The sequence below is a fragment of the Monodelphis domestica genome, chromosome 4 (genome assembly GCF_027887165.1).
Source record: "Monodelphis domestica isolate mMonDom1 chromosome 4, mMonDom1.pri, whole genome shotgun sequence".
NCBI lineage: Eukaryota > Metazoa > Chordata > Mammalia > Didelphimorphia > Didelphidae > Monodelphis > Monodelphis domestica.
In genome coordinates, this window is record NC_077230.1 from 238,903,616 (window position 1) to 238,917,480 (window position 13,865).

A 13,865-nucleotide genomic window follows, 5' to 3' on the forward strand; every position below is an offset into this window, starting at 1 on the left:
TTCTTTTGTGTTTCTACTCCCACAGTTCTTCCTCTGAATGTAGATAACGTTCTTTCTCATAAGTCCCTCTGAATTGTTCTGGATCATTGCCTTGCTACTAGTAGAGAAGTCCATTACAGTCGATTGTACCACAGTGTATCAGTCTCTGTGTACAATGTTCTGGTTCTGCTCCTTTCACTCTGCATCAATTCCTGTAGGTTGTTCCGGTTCACATAGAATTCCTCTGGATCTCACTTTCTTAACTATAAAATGAAAGGTTTAGACTGGATAATCTGAGGGACTCTTTAAGTCTATGATCCCATGACAGAATGGTATAGTGATTATTTTAATACATTTTTTGTTAAAAGTACTGCAACAAATTCTTAATTTTATTTGGATAAATTATGTGCCAGGAAAATTATTTGTGTAGATTGCTTTAAAGAAGGGCAAAAGGGGGCAGCTGGGTAGCTCAGTAGATTGAGAGCCAGGCCTAGAGATGGGAGGTCCTAGGTTCAAATCTGACCTCAGACACTTCCCAGCTGTGTGACCCTGGGCAAGTCACTTCACCCCCGTTGCCTAGCCCTTACCACTCTTCTGCCTTGGAGCCAATACACAGTATTGGCTCCAAGACAGAAGGTAAGGGTTTAAAAAAAAATAAAGAAGGGCAAAAGTTTTGAAAAACCACTGGGCAAGAGTGAAGAAAGTAGCAAATGCCAAGAGGAAGAGTATTGATAATTGGCATTTATATAATACTTCATATGTACATGTAAATACATATATGTATAGTGTGTATAATATACATATATTGTGAGGTATATGTAATGTAGCTATTATTAACTCCCATTTTTCAGATGAGAAAACTAAAGCATTGTGTGATTATAAGGAGGTAGAATGAGAAGTCAACTTGGATTTGGAGTTGGTATTTTGATCTCTCTGAGGGAGTTGACCTAAATTAGTTGTTCTTTAAGCAAAAAAAAAAAACAAAACTGCTTATCCTTTTCTCTCCCTAAAATTTAGAATTCCCTTTGACATACACATGATAATAATTGTACTCTTTAGTATCTATTGATTGAAAAAAGAATGGCAAAAGGCTTCTATGAATTTTGCAATGCTTTTAAATGAATTTGCTGTTTATGAAATACAGCATTATTTCTATTTGAAGAATTAATACATATATATGTAAAATGTGCTAAGTTTACTAAAGGTATGTTTGCTTAATGAAGATGTTTTTTGGCACAAGAAAAAAGTAAGAAGTTAGCCAAGTTGGGGTGGGATGCAGCAGAAGGCTAATACTTAAAAACACTATCTGTGGGGCTAAGTTAAGTTGAGAGCCAGACCTAGAGACAAGAAGTCTTATGTTCAGATATGGCCTTAGATACTTCTTAGCTGTGTGATTTTGGGCAAGTCACTTAACCCAGTACCTAGCCCTTACTATTCTGTTTTAGAACTGATATTAAGATGGGAAATAAGAATGGGGCGGGGGGGGGTGGGGTGCAATCTGAAGTTTAGAAAGTATTTGACACTTCATTTCTTCTGCTCATTCCTCCTCACCTCAATTGCCTCTGATATTCTAGCATGGATAAGCTGTTCAGTTAGCATTTTAAGCAGATATCAGCAAATAAATCTTCATCCTGTACTCTTTGTTGTTTAAGCCATTTGTGGGGTAAGAGTACAGTTGGGGAGGGAAAAGAAAGACAAGTTTTGGGTTCTTTTTTTGATGTTGGTCTGTAGGAAAAAATTTCACATATCCTAAGCTATCCATAAGCCCGTACTCACAAGTAACATTCTTTTGTTCTCTGCTGTAATCATTAAAGTTTTATGTTAAAGAAGAGCTTGTAAACTGCTCCATGTGAGTTAAGATCAAGATGGAAAGTAGTAAACTGAGGTGGTGCTTTTTTAGCTTTAAAGTGGCTATTGATGTAGAAAATAGTTATGTTAAGAATGATTAGGGACTATGAAACTCTAATTTGTGATTCAATAGTTTTTGGATCTGTAAAATAAAAGGTTTGCACTAGAAGTCTTTTGGTCTATTCCAAGGCTAGGTCTATGATCCTATGATTGCTAACTTCTTAAATTGAAGACTTTTCCCTTAAGTATCATTCATTTATAACTAAAAATTTAAACCCTTACCTTCCATCTTAGACTCTACTGTGTTTTGGTTCTAAGCCTTTAAAAAAATGTATAAATTAAGGAGTAATATAAATCACTGGTAGATAACTCACCTAAGCATGTAATCTGTGGTATAAAAATTAATAATTTAATTTTTTTAAAATTACATTTACAGGGAACAGCTAGGTGTCTCAGTGGATTCAGAGCCAGGGCTAGAAGGGAGGTCCTGGGTTTGAATCTGGCCTAAGAAACTTCCTAACTGTGTAACCCTAGCCTTTACTGCTCTTTTGCCTTAAGCATAAACAGCCCAAAGAAACAAGTTGGAAAGTTTACTAAAGCAGCTATGTGGGTCAGCTGGGTTACTGTTTTGACCTCCGCTTCAAGGGGTTAGGTCTCCCTGTATCTTTGATCTTCAGAATGCTAGATATTCAGGGTCTTTTTTTTTTTTAAATTTATGTTATTGCTATTTCAGTACATTCATTTCATTAACATGAACTTTCATCTTCAGCCTTAGTTCATTCTGAGCTTTAGTCTTCTTAACACTGTTCTTACAGGACCACGCCACATTTTCATGGAGTTCACAACTTGCCCTTAATTTTGTCTTCTCTGCATGCCTTTTAAAAATTCAAGTTGATTGGTGAGTTTATGTGTCCATGTCAATTTCTTTAAACAACTGAGGATTATAAGATCATTAGAGGCCATGTAGTCCAATTCCCTACAGGTACAGATTTGTTCAAGGTTATACAGGTAATAAGCATCAAAAGTGAGATTTGAACATAAATCCTCTTACTCTAGAGCCAGTGATATTTCTTCTTTATGTCATATTATGTTTCGTTACCATTTTATTTTTGTTTTAGTATCCCCCTCACTTTCTAATAAACTGAGTTTCTTTTTGTGACTTCAGGATTTTATTCTTGAGTACTTCTCATCTCTCTTCAGCTGACATTTCCTATAGAATTTTAGGCCACATTTTGAGAAGGCTATTTATAAACTGGAGTTCTGGAGAAGGATGACTGTGAAATAATATAGGGCTTTGACTTCATGTAATATGAATGTTCCTTTGAAAGAATTGAGAATGTTTTGCCTGGAGGGGAAAAAAAGACAGGGTGGATATAACTATCTTTAAGGACTAATCTTGTGGAAAATGTATTAGACATATTCTGTCCTCAGAGGACGGAACCTAGAGGTAATAAATAGAAACTATAGAGAGGCAAATTTAGGCCTGTTACAAAGGAAAAGTTTTCCGGCAATGATTATACAAAAATAGAATGGATTTACTAGGAAAGGGAAGTTGTAGATTCCTTTCCCTCACTAAAGGTCTTCAGAAAAAAGCTGAATGGTTGAGTATATATCATAGGTACAAGTTGGACTAGATGGCTTTTGAGGCCCCTTACAACTGGGATTATTTGATTCTGAGTGCATTCAAGTGAGAGAAATAACAAATAAGAAAGGTTTGGTTTGAAATGGGAACACAGGTTATGAACACTATGTAAGGTAGGTTTTTTAAAATAATGTGTAACATTTTATTTTGACACTTGTTAAGAGCATTTGTTTTTTAGTAGGACAGCTCTCTGCATTTTCTGTTGCTACTATTTGTTTTACCTAGATCTATTATAAACAATGCTGAGTCTTCCAGTTAGTAACCTCGTTCCTAACACATCTTAGTAGTTCTGGAAATTCAAATAATCATCTGGGCCCAATCTCCATAAAATCCTTATTTTTCAACATTACTGTAAAATGAAATAGTACTTACCAAGCCTTTACTGACCTTACATATTAATTAGTCATGCTAGTATTTTTAAGAAATCTAATCATTCTAGCTAAATAGTTCTCAAACTTTTTTTTTGTCTCAGGGCCCACTTATACTCTTAAAAACTGAGAGGTATGTTGTGTCTAGCAATATTTAATATATTAGATATGAAAACATCTTAGAATTATTGTGAAAATAGTTTTGACTTCATGGACTCCCTAAAAGAATCTTGAGTCTCTGGACTACATTCAAGATCAGTTGTTTTAGCACTTATGAGAAAGTAGTTAAGAGTTTTCAAATCCTGAAGCTCTTACATCACTTAGACTGGTGATGGAATTCAATCAACCATTTATGTGCATGGTTTCCTTTTTATTTTATTTGGCGGGGGAGGAGTATAGTTTTTGTGAATTGAATGTTCAGGTAGTTATTTTTTTTAGCAGCCAGAAATGATTAGTGTTATGTAGAGGTTAGGAAACTTAGAGCATTGTACTCTTAATGTACCTATAAGTCCACAGAGCTTTTTTAGATGGTGTTCAAATTAAGGAAATTTAACTTGCAGATACAAGAAATATTTTTTATTCTTTGGAAAGACAATACTATTATGAAAGGGAATGATTATTCAACTTTATTCCTATAGATTGTTCTGGGGACTGTTTAAGAGTTATTTCCCAAATATAAATTACTCATTTGCCTTTCTGGTCTACCTGGTGTGATAATGTCAGTATCACTCTAATCTGTTGTGTATTGGGGATTCTGTATATTTGGAATGTGGGAATGACTGTCTTTACTTTTTCTTCCTCTAGTTCAAATGAACATATATTTTATGCAACTAAAAAAACCAATTTACTTTTTTGTTTGTTTTTACAGAAGTAATTGATCCAACACATGATAATAAAGATGATCTACAGGCAGCCATTGCTTTGAGTCTACTAGAGTCACCAAAAATTCAAACTGATGGAAGGGATCATAACAGGTCATTTGATTAATTTACATTTTAAAATCCCCAACTAGTATCAGTTATCAAAGGCAACAGTGAAACAAGGTATTAAAAAGCCCATTATAAACATCAAAATGTAAATATTACCACTTTCCAGATATTATTATAATAAAAATTTGAGCTCCACCAAGGAATATGGTCCAAGGAACCACTTTTGTGATAGTGATCCTTTTGATAACTCCAAATTCTTTTATCGTATAATCATCAAATAAATTTTGTGTTTAAGGTCAAGACTGTGATTATTAGAATCAGTATTCTCAATTTCTATGAAACAGTGAATCACCTCCCCTTTTTTAACTAATATGTAAATATGTAAAAAAAGAATAAAATATGTAAAACCTATTCCTTGATTTTTTTTTTAAACTAAAGGTATGAATTTATTTTATAGATAGCCAGAGGTTATGTAGTTCTTTTGAACTTCCATCTTGTTACAAAATTTACCATGTGGTATACAAATGAAATGAGGTTTTTAAGCATTTTTATGAACTATAAAACACTATATAAATGTTAACTACTATTTTGCCAAGTTTAACTCTTCATTTTGTATTCACATATTTTGGATCAAAACAGGACTCATGAAGCAACTGCTATTGAAAATAAACGCTCAAAGAGGAAACGTTGTGAAGTCTGGGGAGAAAATCCGAACCCCAATGATTGGAGGAGAGTGGATGGTTGGCCAGTTGGACTTAAAAATGTTGGCAATACCTGTTGGTTTAGTGCTGTCATACAGGTGGTTTTTTAGAGAATCTTCTGCACATAATCTGTATTACCAAACTGAAATGTAAAGAATATATGCTTAACATTTGAACAAGGATCTAAAATTATAAACAAGTCTCTTAAAAATGTGTCGCTGAATTTTGTTGAAATTGGTTTCTTCAGAGATTTGGGGCCTAGATAGCCTAAGGACTAAGTCAGATGAAGATAATGTATTTGAGGATATTTTGTAATTGTAGATCCAGATTCAGAAATAATTTCAGAATTCTTCATTTCTTAACCTGGATTTAGATAGTAATTCAACTAAAATTTTTAAATGTAGCTTCTAACCATACCTATATGACCATGGGCAAATGATTTAATCTTTTTCTGGTCCTTGGTTTTCTTTCTGTAAAATGGGGGTGAATTAGATGGCCTTGAGACCTTTTTCCAACTGTAAATAATCACTTCCAACATGGCACTTTATAGATTAGATTACAAAAGAGTAAGTTATCAATTTGAAATTTTAATATATCAACTTAATGACTGATGATTTATTTACCATGTGAGATCTTGGTTTTCTTTTGGATCTTGTTTTCCATAGTGTCACTTGAGAGCAAAGGCGGATTTAGGATGCTGACCAGATAAACTTAACTTCAAGCCCTTTGAAGTGGAAGTTAGGATAAATAACATTTATGGCCTTTTGTGTTTATTGTTGAATATTATTCTAAGTGTATCTGCATAGAAAAAGATGCTTCATTTATTTCAAATTTAGAATAAATTTCTGCCTACCTTCTTTAGATTGTGAGCTTTTGTGGGGAATTGTGAGCTTTTGTGGGGAAGAATGAACCATTTGAGTGCATGGTTCCTTTCCCCTTTCCCTTTTCCCCTTTCCCCAACTAGTATATAAGCTCCTTGAGGGCAAGTACTGTATTTGTTATTATATCCTCAGAGCCTGGCATGGCACTGTGGTCTTTAAGATCCCCTTAAGAGAGCCAATAGTCCTGACCTTTTAAAGGGGCATTCTGATCATTCCTTAGAAAATTCTTAATGAACATTACCAAATTTAATACATTGACAGGATACTCATTTTAATGGATTCTTATTGAAATGCTAATGAATAGAGAATGCTGGATGTCAATGCATACATATGTAAGGGATGTTATTTTTTATGTATTTTGAGGTGAAAGTTACAAGCCATACTTTTTTTCCCTCTAGTCTCTCTTTCAACTATCTGAATTTCGAAGACTTGTTCTTGGCTATAGTCTTCCACAAAATATACTTGAAAATTGCCGAAGCCACACAGTAAGTTGGTACTGAGTGATTTTCATAATTATGACAGTTCCTGTCAGCTTGGAGGGATTTAAGTTTTTGGCTTCTTTCAATGTTTTGTTTCTGATCCTCTTTGATTTGTCCTAACAGTTGCTTTCCCCTCTGACCGGCAAGTTTTCTTCTCTTGTGACATAAAACAAATTTTTTAAAATTATGTAGAATTTTAAATTTATGTGTAAAATAATAGGACATTAAGGGAAGAATCAAAGAATGTTGGTTGAGAGAGTAACCTTGTTGCCACTAGTTTCCATGTCTTAGCCTCTGGGACTCAGTGAATAGACGATTTAGAAATATTTGTTCTATTTTGGTACATCCCCTCAGTGGGACTTCAGTAACTGTTCAACCAAAATCTCCAGAGGCCTGGACATTCTTGGAACAGAGAGAGTTATCTATTCTTATCAGAGGACTGAGCCTTCAGCCAGGGATCTAATGCCTCTCTAGATTTTTCCTGGTTGTGTATTTTCCTGACAGCAAGAGGGACGGCAGCTGCAGAGGATGATCATATGGTTGGTCCTTAGCCAAGATTGTCATTCCTACTTAGACTTTACTAAGTTTAGCAGTAATCACACAGGCCTTGATAGTTTCTGTTTTCTAGTTTAGGGCTTGGCTTTTTCCTGAATTGTGTTGAATACAAATTAGAGGGTAGTCATTGACACTTTTCTTTTGAAATACTCTTAATTCTCTACATTAAATGATCATTATCTTATATGTTGTTTTTTTTCACAGGAAAAAAGAAATATTGTATTTATGCAGGAGCTGCAGTATCTGTTTGCTTTAATGATGGGATCAAATCGTAAATTTGTAGACCCTTCAGCTGCCCTGGATCTCTTAAAGGGAGCATTCCGATCAGCAGATGAACAACAGGTACAAAAGAAATAATTTTTTTTGCCCCCAAAGTTCTTTCTTTATTCTTTATTGGTGCTGCATGAACTTTGCTTTATTATTCCAAGGGTCAGTAACTGATTTAGCATTGAAAAATGGATGTCTAATGTAGGTGCTTATGTGGATTATGCCTTAAAGCATAGGCAATTGAGGAAGAAGAAGAAAAAGATTTTTGGAAAGTAGAAGAGAGGAGGAAGGGTAGGAAAAATGGGAAGAAAGAAAAATGCAAATGCCATATCAGTCAGTCAACAAGTATTTATTATGTTCTCCTCACTGTTCTAAGCATTGGTTATACAAAGACAAATGAAACAATTCCTAGGCTTAATGAGCTTATGTTAAGAATAAATATAAAGTTGGGGTAGCTGGGTGGCTCAGTAGATTGAGAGCCAGGCCTAGAGCTGGGAGGTTCTAGGTTCAAATCTGGCCTCAGACACTTCCCAGCTGTGTAACCCTGGGCAAGTCACTTAACTCCCACTGCCTCTGCTTTACCTTGGAATCACTACACAGAATTGATTCTAATTCTAAGATGGAAGGTAATGGTTTAAAAAAAAAAAGAATAAATATAAAGTTCCACACACGCGTGTGTATACACATACATATATATATATATACACACACACACACACACACACACATAACACATGAAATAATTAAATACACAGTTATATGGAAAAGTGGCTACTAGCTTTTGAAAGGAGGACCAGGAAAGGTTTCATGCAAAAAATTGTGCATGAGCTTCATCTGGAAGAAAGGGATTCTGTGAGACAGGTAAAGAGGGAGCATGTTTTACACTTGAGATCAGCCAGTTTAAAAGCAGGGAAATGAAAGACTGAGTGTTGTGGATGAAGAACAGAGAAGACCAGTTTGGCCAGTTTGCAGTATTGAGGATGAAACATGTTGGAGATGCTCAGGAGAGCTCCAACTATTGAGTTTCTTCAGAAAGTTTTGTTGTTGCCACCTCCTAGGAAGGGAAATAAGAATTTTCCCCTGGGTCTATGAACCTTTTACTTCATTTCAATTCAATAAGAATGCTTACTAGGTACCTGTTGTGTGCCAGATACTCTGCATCATTTACTTTATCTGACCCTCAGCCATTTTCATTACTCAGCTGGCACTAACATAGTATGAGGGAATTTGCCAACATAGATTAGACCAGTCAGGTAGATGATAGCTACCAAGAGAGTGGAGGCTTTTTATGCTCATTTCCATTTTCATTCTTTTAAGCACTCTTTATTCCAGCATTCTTGTCTAAGGCCCAGAGTGGCTTAATTTCTCTTGTTCACTGTGAGAATAAGCTCCTTTCTGTCTGGGTCTCACTCAGTACTGGCCAAAACTGCTCTGCTGACAGCTTTTGAAACCCAGTTGAGCAGCTTTTCTGGCATATCTTTAAAAGGATTGTGTTCTTTTTCTCTTTGCTCTGTCACTCCTGTTCAGGAATCTTCAGTAGTTCCCCTTGGCCTCCAAGATAAGACTCTCAGCTCTTCTGCTTTTCACAGTCTGGCTGGCCTTGAAGAAGCATCTGTTCTTAGAGCTGCAGCTAGAAAGGACACCAGAGACCTGACTCCCTCATTCTAAAGAGAAGGAAACTGAGACCTAGGAAATGAACTGAGACATTCAGTAAAATTCAAGCACTAAGGGTCAGAGGCAAGAGTTGAGTCCAGATGCTTTATGAGTTACTAGTCTTTCCACTGTGCCAGATTCTCCTCAACTCAGTCTTTCCTGAATTCAGCTTTTTTTCTCTCAACTTTGCCTTTATGAAGGCTATGCCCTCTCTCTTCAGCCTACTTTTTAGAATCTTTCACTTTTTTCAAGACTTAGCTTAGGTGTTGCTTTCTAGAAGCCCCAGTTTGGGGTCTTTTGTTTCTCAAATAATCTTCTAGTTACTTACCCCTCTCTAGATATATGTTGCATCCACCCTCTCCAGAACAGAATACAAGCTCCTTGTGAATAGGGATTCCCTCCTCTCTTCCTCCTTCCTCCCTTCCTCACTCCCTCCCTTCTTTTCCTTCCTTTCCTTCCCTCTTCATATCCTCAGCATCTAGCATAGTGCTTTGTACAAAGTAGGTGTTTGATCAGTTTGGTAAATCTAGTCAAACTGTTCCTCCTGATTGTGCTTTCAAAGCCATTCCTTGCTTTCTGCCCTACCTATTTTCTTTTAAACCCCCAAGATTCTAGCTTTGCTCCCTCGGAATAACCATAGAGAGTTCTCATTTTCTCATCCTGTGACTTCATTGCTCCTAGAAAGTTAGCATCTTCAGACATATACTTCTTGATCCTTATTAGCTTTCCTCAAGTGCTACCTTTAGTTTCTCTATAACCAAATTAAGTTTTGAGTCTCTTGGTCTTTGTTACTCTTATAAACTTCTCCTTTTTTTGAGGGATACAGCTCCTTTGGCTACAGTTGCCACCCATAAGAGACACTTGAGTTTACTCTGTCATCAGAGTCTTAGGTTGCCTAGTCATTCCCCCCATACTTACCCCCTCACCCCCACCCCCAGCTTTAATGTCTTTGCTTTTCTTTGTATGCCCAGCACTTAGCAGAATGCTTGGCACATAGTAAGCATTTAATAAATGTTTAACTGATCATTGAAATAGAACCTATTTATAATTAATTTTCCTGAAGAAGCATTTGTGGTCTAGTGTGCTTAATAAGGATTTTCTTACTCCTTGGTGTGGGGAAAAGGAAAAAAATTTATTACACTTGAAAATATATATCTAATGTCCATGCCATTTTTGCCTCTTACAGCAAGATGTGAGTGAATTCACCCACAAGCTCCTAGATTGGCTGGAGGATGCTTTCCAGCTTGCCGTTAATGTTAAGTGAGTATTAAAAACTTGACTTTCCCATCTCTTTCTTTCTTTTACCTCTGGTTTCCCCCTAGAGAATTTTGAAATTTCATGAATTAGGATTTCTTAAACTTATCCTGGCTGTACAGAAGTAAGTAATTTTCACCAGTTCTTATAGATTTTACCACCTATAGATTTATTAAGAGTCACAATTAGAGTTTTGCCTCTCCTCTTTTCTCAGATGATAGATTTATTCCAGTCTCTTATTTTTTTACTTGATGGTCCCTGGCTAGGACTTGAGAACAGTAACAACATGTGTTGTATATTTCTGTTTGATGGCCACATTAATCTGTGAAATGAACATAGTAACATTAATTGTAGTTGGAGACATTAATTTCTGGGAAGAGTGGCAGTACTTTGTCTTAATATGTGATCATTTTGAGGTTTCTCCTCTTGGATGAGGATGGGTAAAGGGAGTGGCAATGCTAGTCATTTCAGTTTGGACAGAAGTGAAATTCATGACAAGTCGCAGATGGCCCTTTGTCTTATACAGGTACTAGGAAATTGATTTCTAAAATGCTTTGACTCTCTAGGTCATACTATCTATCTGTGTATTATAGAAGCATCCTTATAAATAGCCACTCACCTTAAGCCAGTAACAATTTAAGCTAGGCAAGTAGGAAGGATTCTGGTTTTTATTTTTATTTTTTCCTTTGTATCATTAGAGTAGAAGACCATTGGGTCAAATGATGTATTTGTTTGCAAGACTTCACAAAAGTGACATTTATTTTAGAACATGTGACTCTTTGGGGATTTGTAGAAATGGAATACTTCCTTTTTTAATTAATGAGAGGGCTTGATGTTACTAACTTATACAATGCACATTTCTCTACTTTTTTGAAAGTAGCAGTCCCAGGAACAAATCTGAAAACCCAATGGTGCAGCTTTTCTATGGCACTTTCCTGACTGAAGGGGTTCATGAAGGTAAGTTCTGTGCTCTGATTGGTTGTCACTTTTGGATCTGATTTATGATCTGGAATATTGTTGTGGGTTCTATGTGGAATTATCTGGTTAAGAACATCTTTCCTTTTATTATAACTTTCACTCTTTATTTCTTTAACATAAGACCCTTATATTTTAGTCCTTTTACAAAGCCGCACTCTCTTGGGAAGGATAGATTTGTAAGGAGAGAAATGTCCTCCACTCTAGGGCTTACCTAAGTTGCATGCTTGTCACAAAACATTAAATGAATTCTACTTCCTGATTCAGGAAATTGTTCTAATTCTAGGAAGATGCAATAAAATAGTGTTTTGGGGGTCAGAAGTCAGATGGCAGAGGTGGGGTTGTGGTTATTGATTTTTTTTTTCTCATGCCAAATTTTATTCTAGGTAAGACCTTTTGCAACAATGAGACTTTTGGCCAGTACCCCCTTCAGGTAAATGGTTATCGGAACTTAGATGAATGTTTGGAAGGAGCCATGGTAGAGGGGGAGATTGAGATGCTTCCTCCTGATCATTCAGTGAAATATGGACAAGAGGTTAGTTTGCTGTTTTTATTTGCTCTGCAAAGAACAAAGTGCCAGTTAAATAGGGCTGAAGTCTTTGGCAGGGGACTTTTTCCCATCACTTAATAAAATCTATCATTTTGCTTGACACTTAACAGAGTTTGAACACAGGTCATGCATTTGAACCAGGAGGCTTGAATACTTTTTCCAGAGAAAATTACTATCATTTACTATTTCTGATGCATATTTTTGGAGAATAAAAAGTACAATGCTTAACTTTGTAGTATTTCAGTTAGAATATTTTTCCTGTCACATTTAAAAAATATATTGAATTCTAGTGCCTATACTTTTTCCACCCCCCAGTGGAGAATGAAGGAGAGGTAGAGGGCAATAATGAGGAAGATATGGTAAATATCAAATCTCCAGTCAAGCTTTGAGTGCCAGTACTGAATAGTATTCTTATTTAGCCATAATATTAAAGAGTCCAAACTGTAGGATAGAAAAGGAAACTTTCTTGACACGGTATAGGGAAACCACAACAGAACTATAAGGAAATGTTTGTAGAGTAAGATTAGAAATAGAATGCCAGTCCCAGGACACTTGGAATTTAGACCTCTCTAGTTTTTTCAGAAAAATGTTTAATTCCTGACAAAGCCCTATTATTCTGAAACACTCTGTGGCTTACATCATCAATGTAATTTTAATGTTCTTAGAAGCACCTGAAAGTAGTATTCCTAAGATATTTAGCTTTTTGGATACCTTTCATTCAAGGATGGAGGTACCCTTAAATGACTGGAAAATTTTTTCTGTCCGCTTAAATTTAGTCCTATGACGATTGTAGAACTCCAATATTGCCCACATTTAATGTGTTGTTCAAGGACGAGGTATTTGAAGGAAAAACAGTAACTTCTTGCTCAGTTATTAATAGATATCTTTATCCAACTTTATCCAAATGAAGCTATGACTTGCTACATAAGTACATTAAATAGAACATGCTCTTTTCTAATAGTCATATCTGTATTATGTACATGAGACACCAAATTTTTTTAATGATTTTTATAAATTATTTCCCATCAACATTACCATCAGATAGCACTATTGGATTGCCAGAAACTTGAACAGTGAGAAAGAGTAATTAAATTATGCCTGTTTTCAACATGACATTCACTTTATCTTGTTGAGAGACAGCTACTATGAGTTTCTGATAGCTTCTGAATACTTGCTGCTTTACAAATTAACTTTAGCTTACTTGATCCATGATCTTGGTATGAATTCATTTTAGTTTATCCATCCCGTAGTCATATTGAAGCAAAAGATAGATCTGTATAAAATATAATTTATGATTTAATAACTTCCTTATTTTGAGAAATATTTAACTATCTTCTTCATTGAGTGAACTTCTTTATAAGAGACCATTTCCTTGGATATTTGTGGGAGAGGAAGAAGATCCTTCTCATATGTCTGTTTAGCAGGAGTTCATTAGTTTTAAAGAAGAAAGTTTTATGAGGTGTGATTTAATTGTTGTTGCACCTGAGTGCTGCCCTTTTCTAAAATTCATTTTTCTTTTTCTTCTAATTTCTCTTTCTGACAGCGATGGTTTACAAAGCTACCTCCAGTACTGACCTTTGAACTCTCCAGATTTGAGTTCAATCAATCCTTAGGTCAACCAGAGAAAATTCACAATAAGCTGGAATTTCCTCAGATTATTTATATGGATAGGTGAGAGACTAGTCATTTGTCATTTACTATATTGCAGGCTGCTTTTGTGTTGTATTCCAGCCACAAAAATAAATATATTTTAAATGAAGGGTTCTAAATGCATTTGGGGGGGG

General features: G+C 35.5%; 1 protein-coding gene across 19 annotated transcripts in view; it reads left to right on the forward strand.

Annotated features, from left to right (window-relative positions):
* USP28 (ubiquitin specific peptidase 28) overlaps window positions 1-13,865 on the forward strand; it is a 61,740-nt gene that overhangs the window by 25,554 nt on the left and 22,321 nt on the right. For 10 of the 19 annotated variants that reach the window (XM_016433845.2, XM_016433849.2, XM_016433852.2 and 7 more), the window contains exons 4-11: window positions 4,706-4,811; window positions 5,406-5,565; window positions 6,747-6,833; window positions 7,587-7,724; window positions 10,489-10,562; window positions 11,434-11,513; window positions 11,918-12,066; window positions 13,625-13,752. In XM_016433845.2, the coding sequence (XP_016289331.1) occupies window positions 4,706-4,811; window positions 5,406-5,565; window positions 6,747-6,833; window positions 7,587-7,724; window positions 10,489-10,562; window positions 11,434-11,513; window positions 11,918-12,066; window positions 13,625-13,752 (922 nt within the window). Of the gene's footprint in view, window positions 1-4,705; window positions 4,812-5,405; window positions 5,566-6,746; window positions 6,834-7,088; window positions 7,503-7,586; window positions 7,725-10,488; window positions 10,563-11,433; window positions 11,514-11,917; window positions 12,067-13,624; window positions 13,753-13,865 lie in introns of those variants that run through there. The other 9 variants (XM_016433846.2, XM_016433851.2, XM_016433853.2 and 6 more) reach the window with 2 other exon arrangements.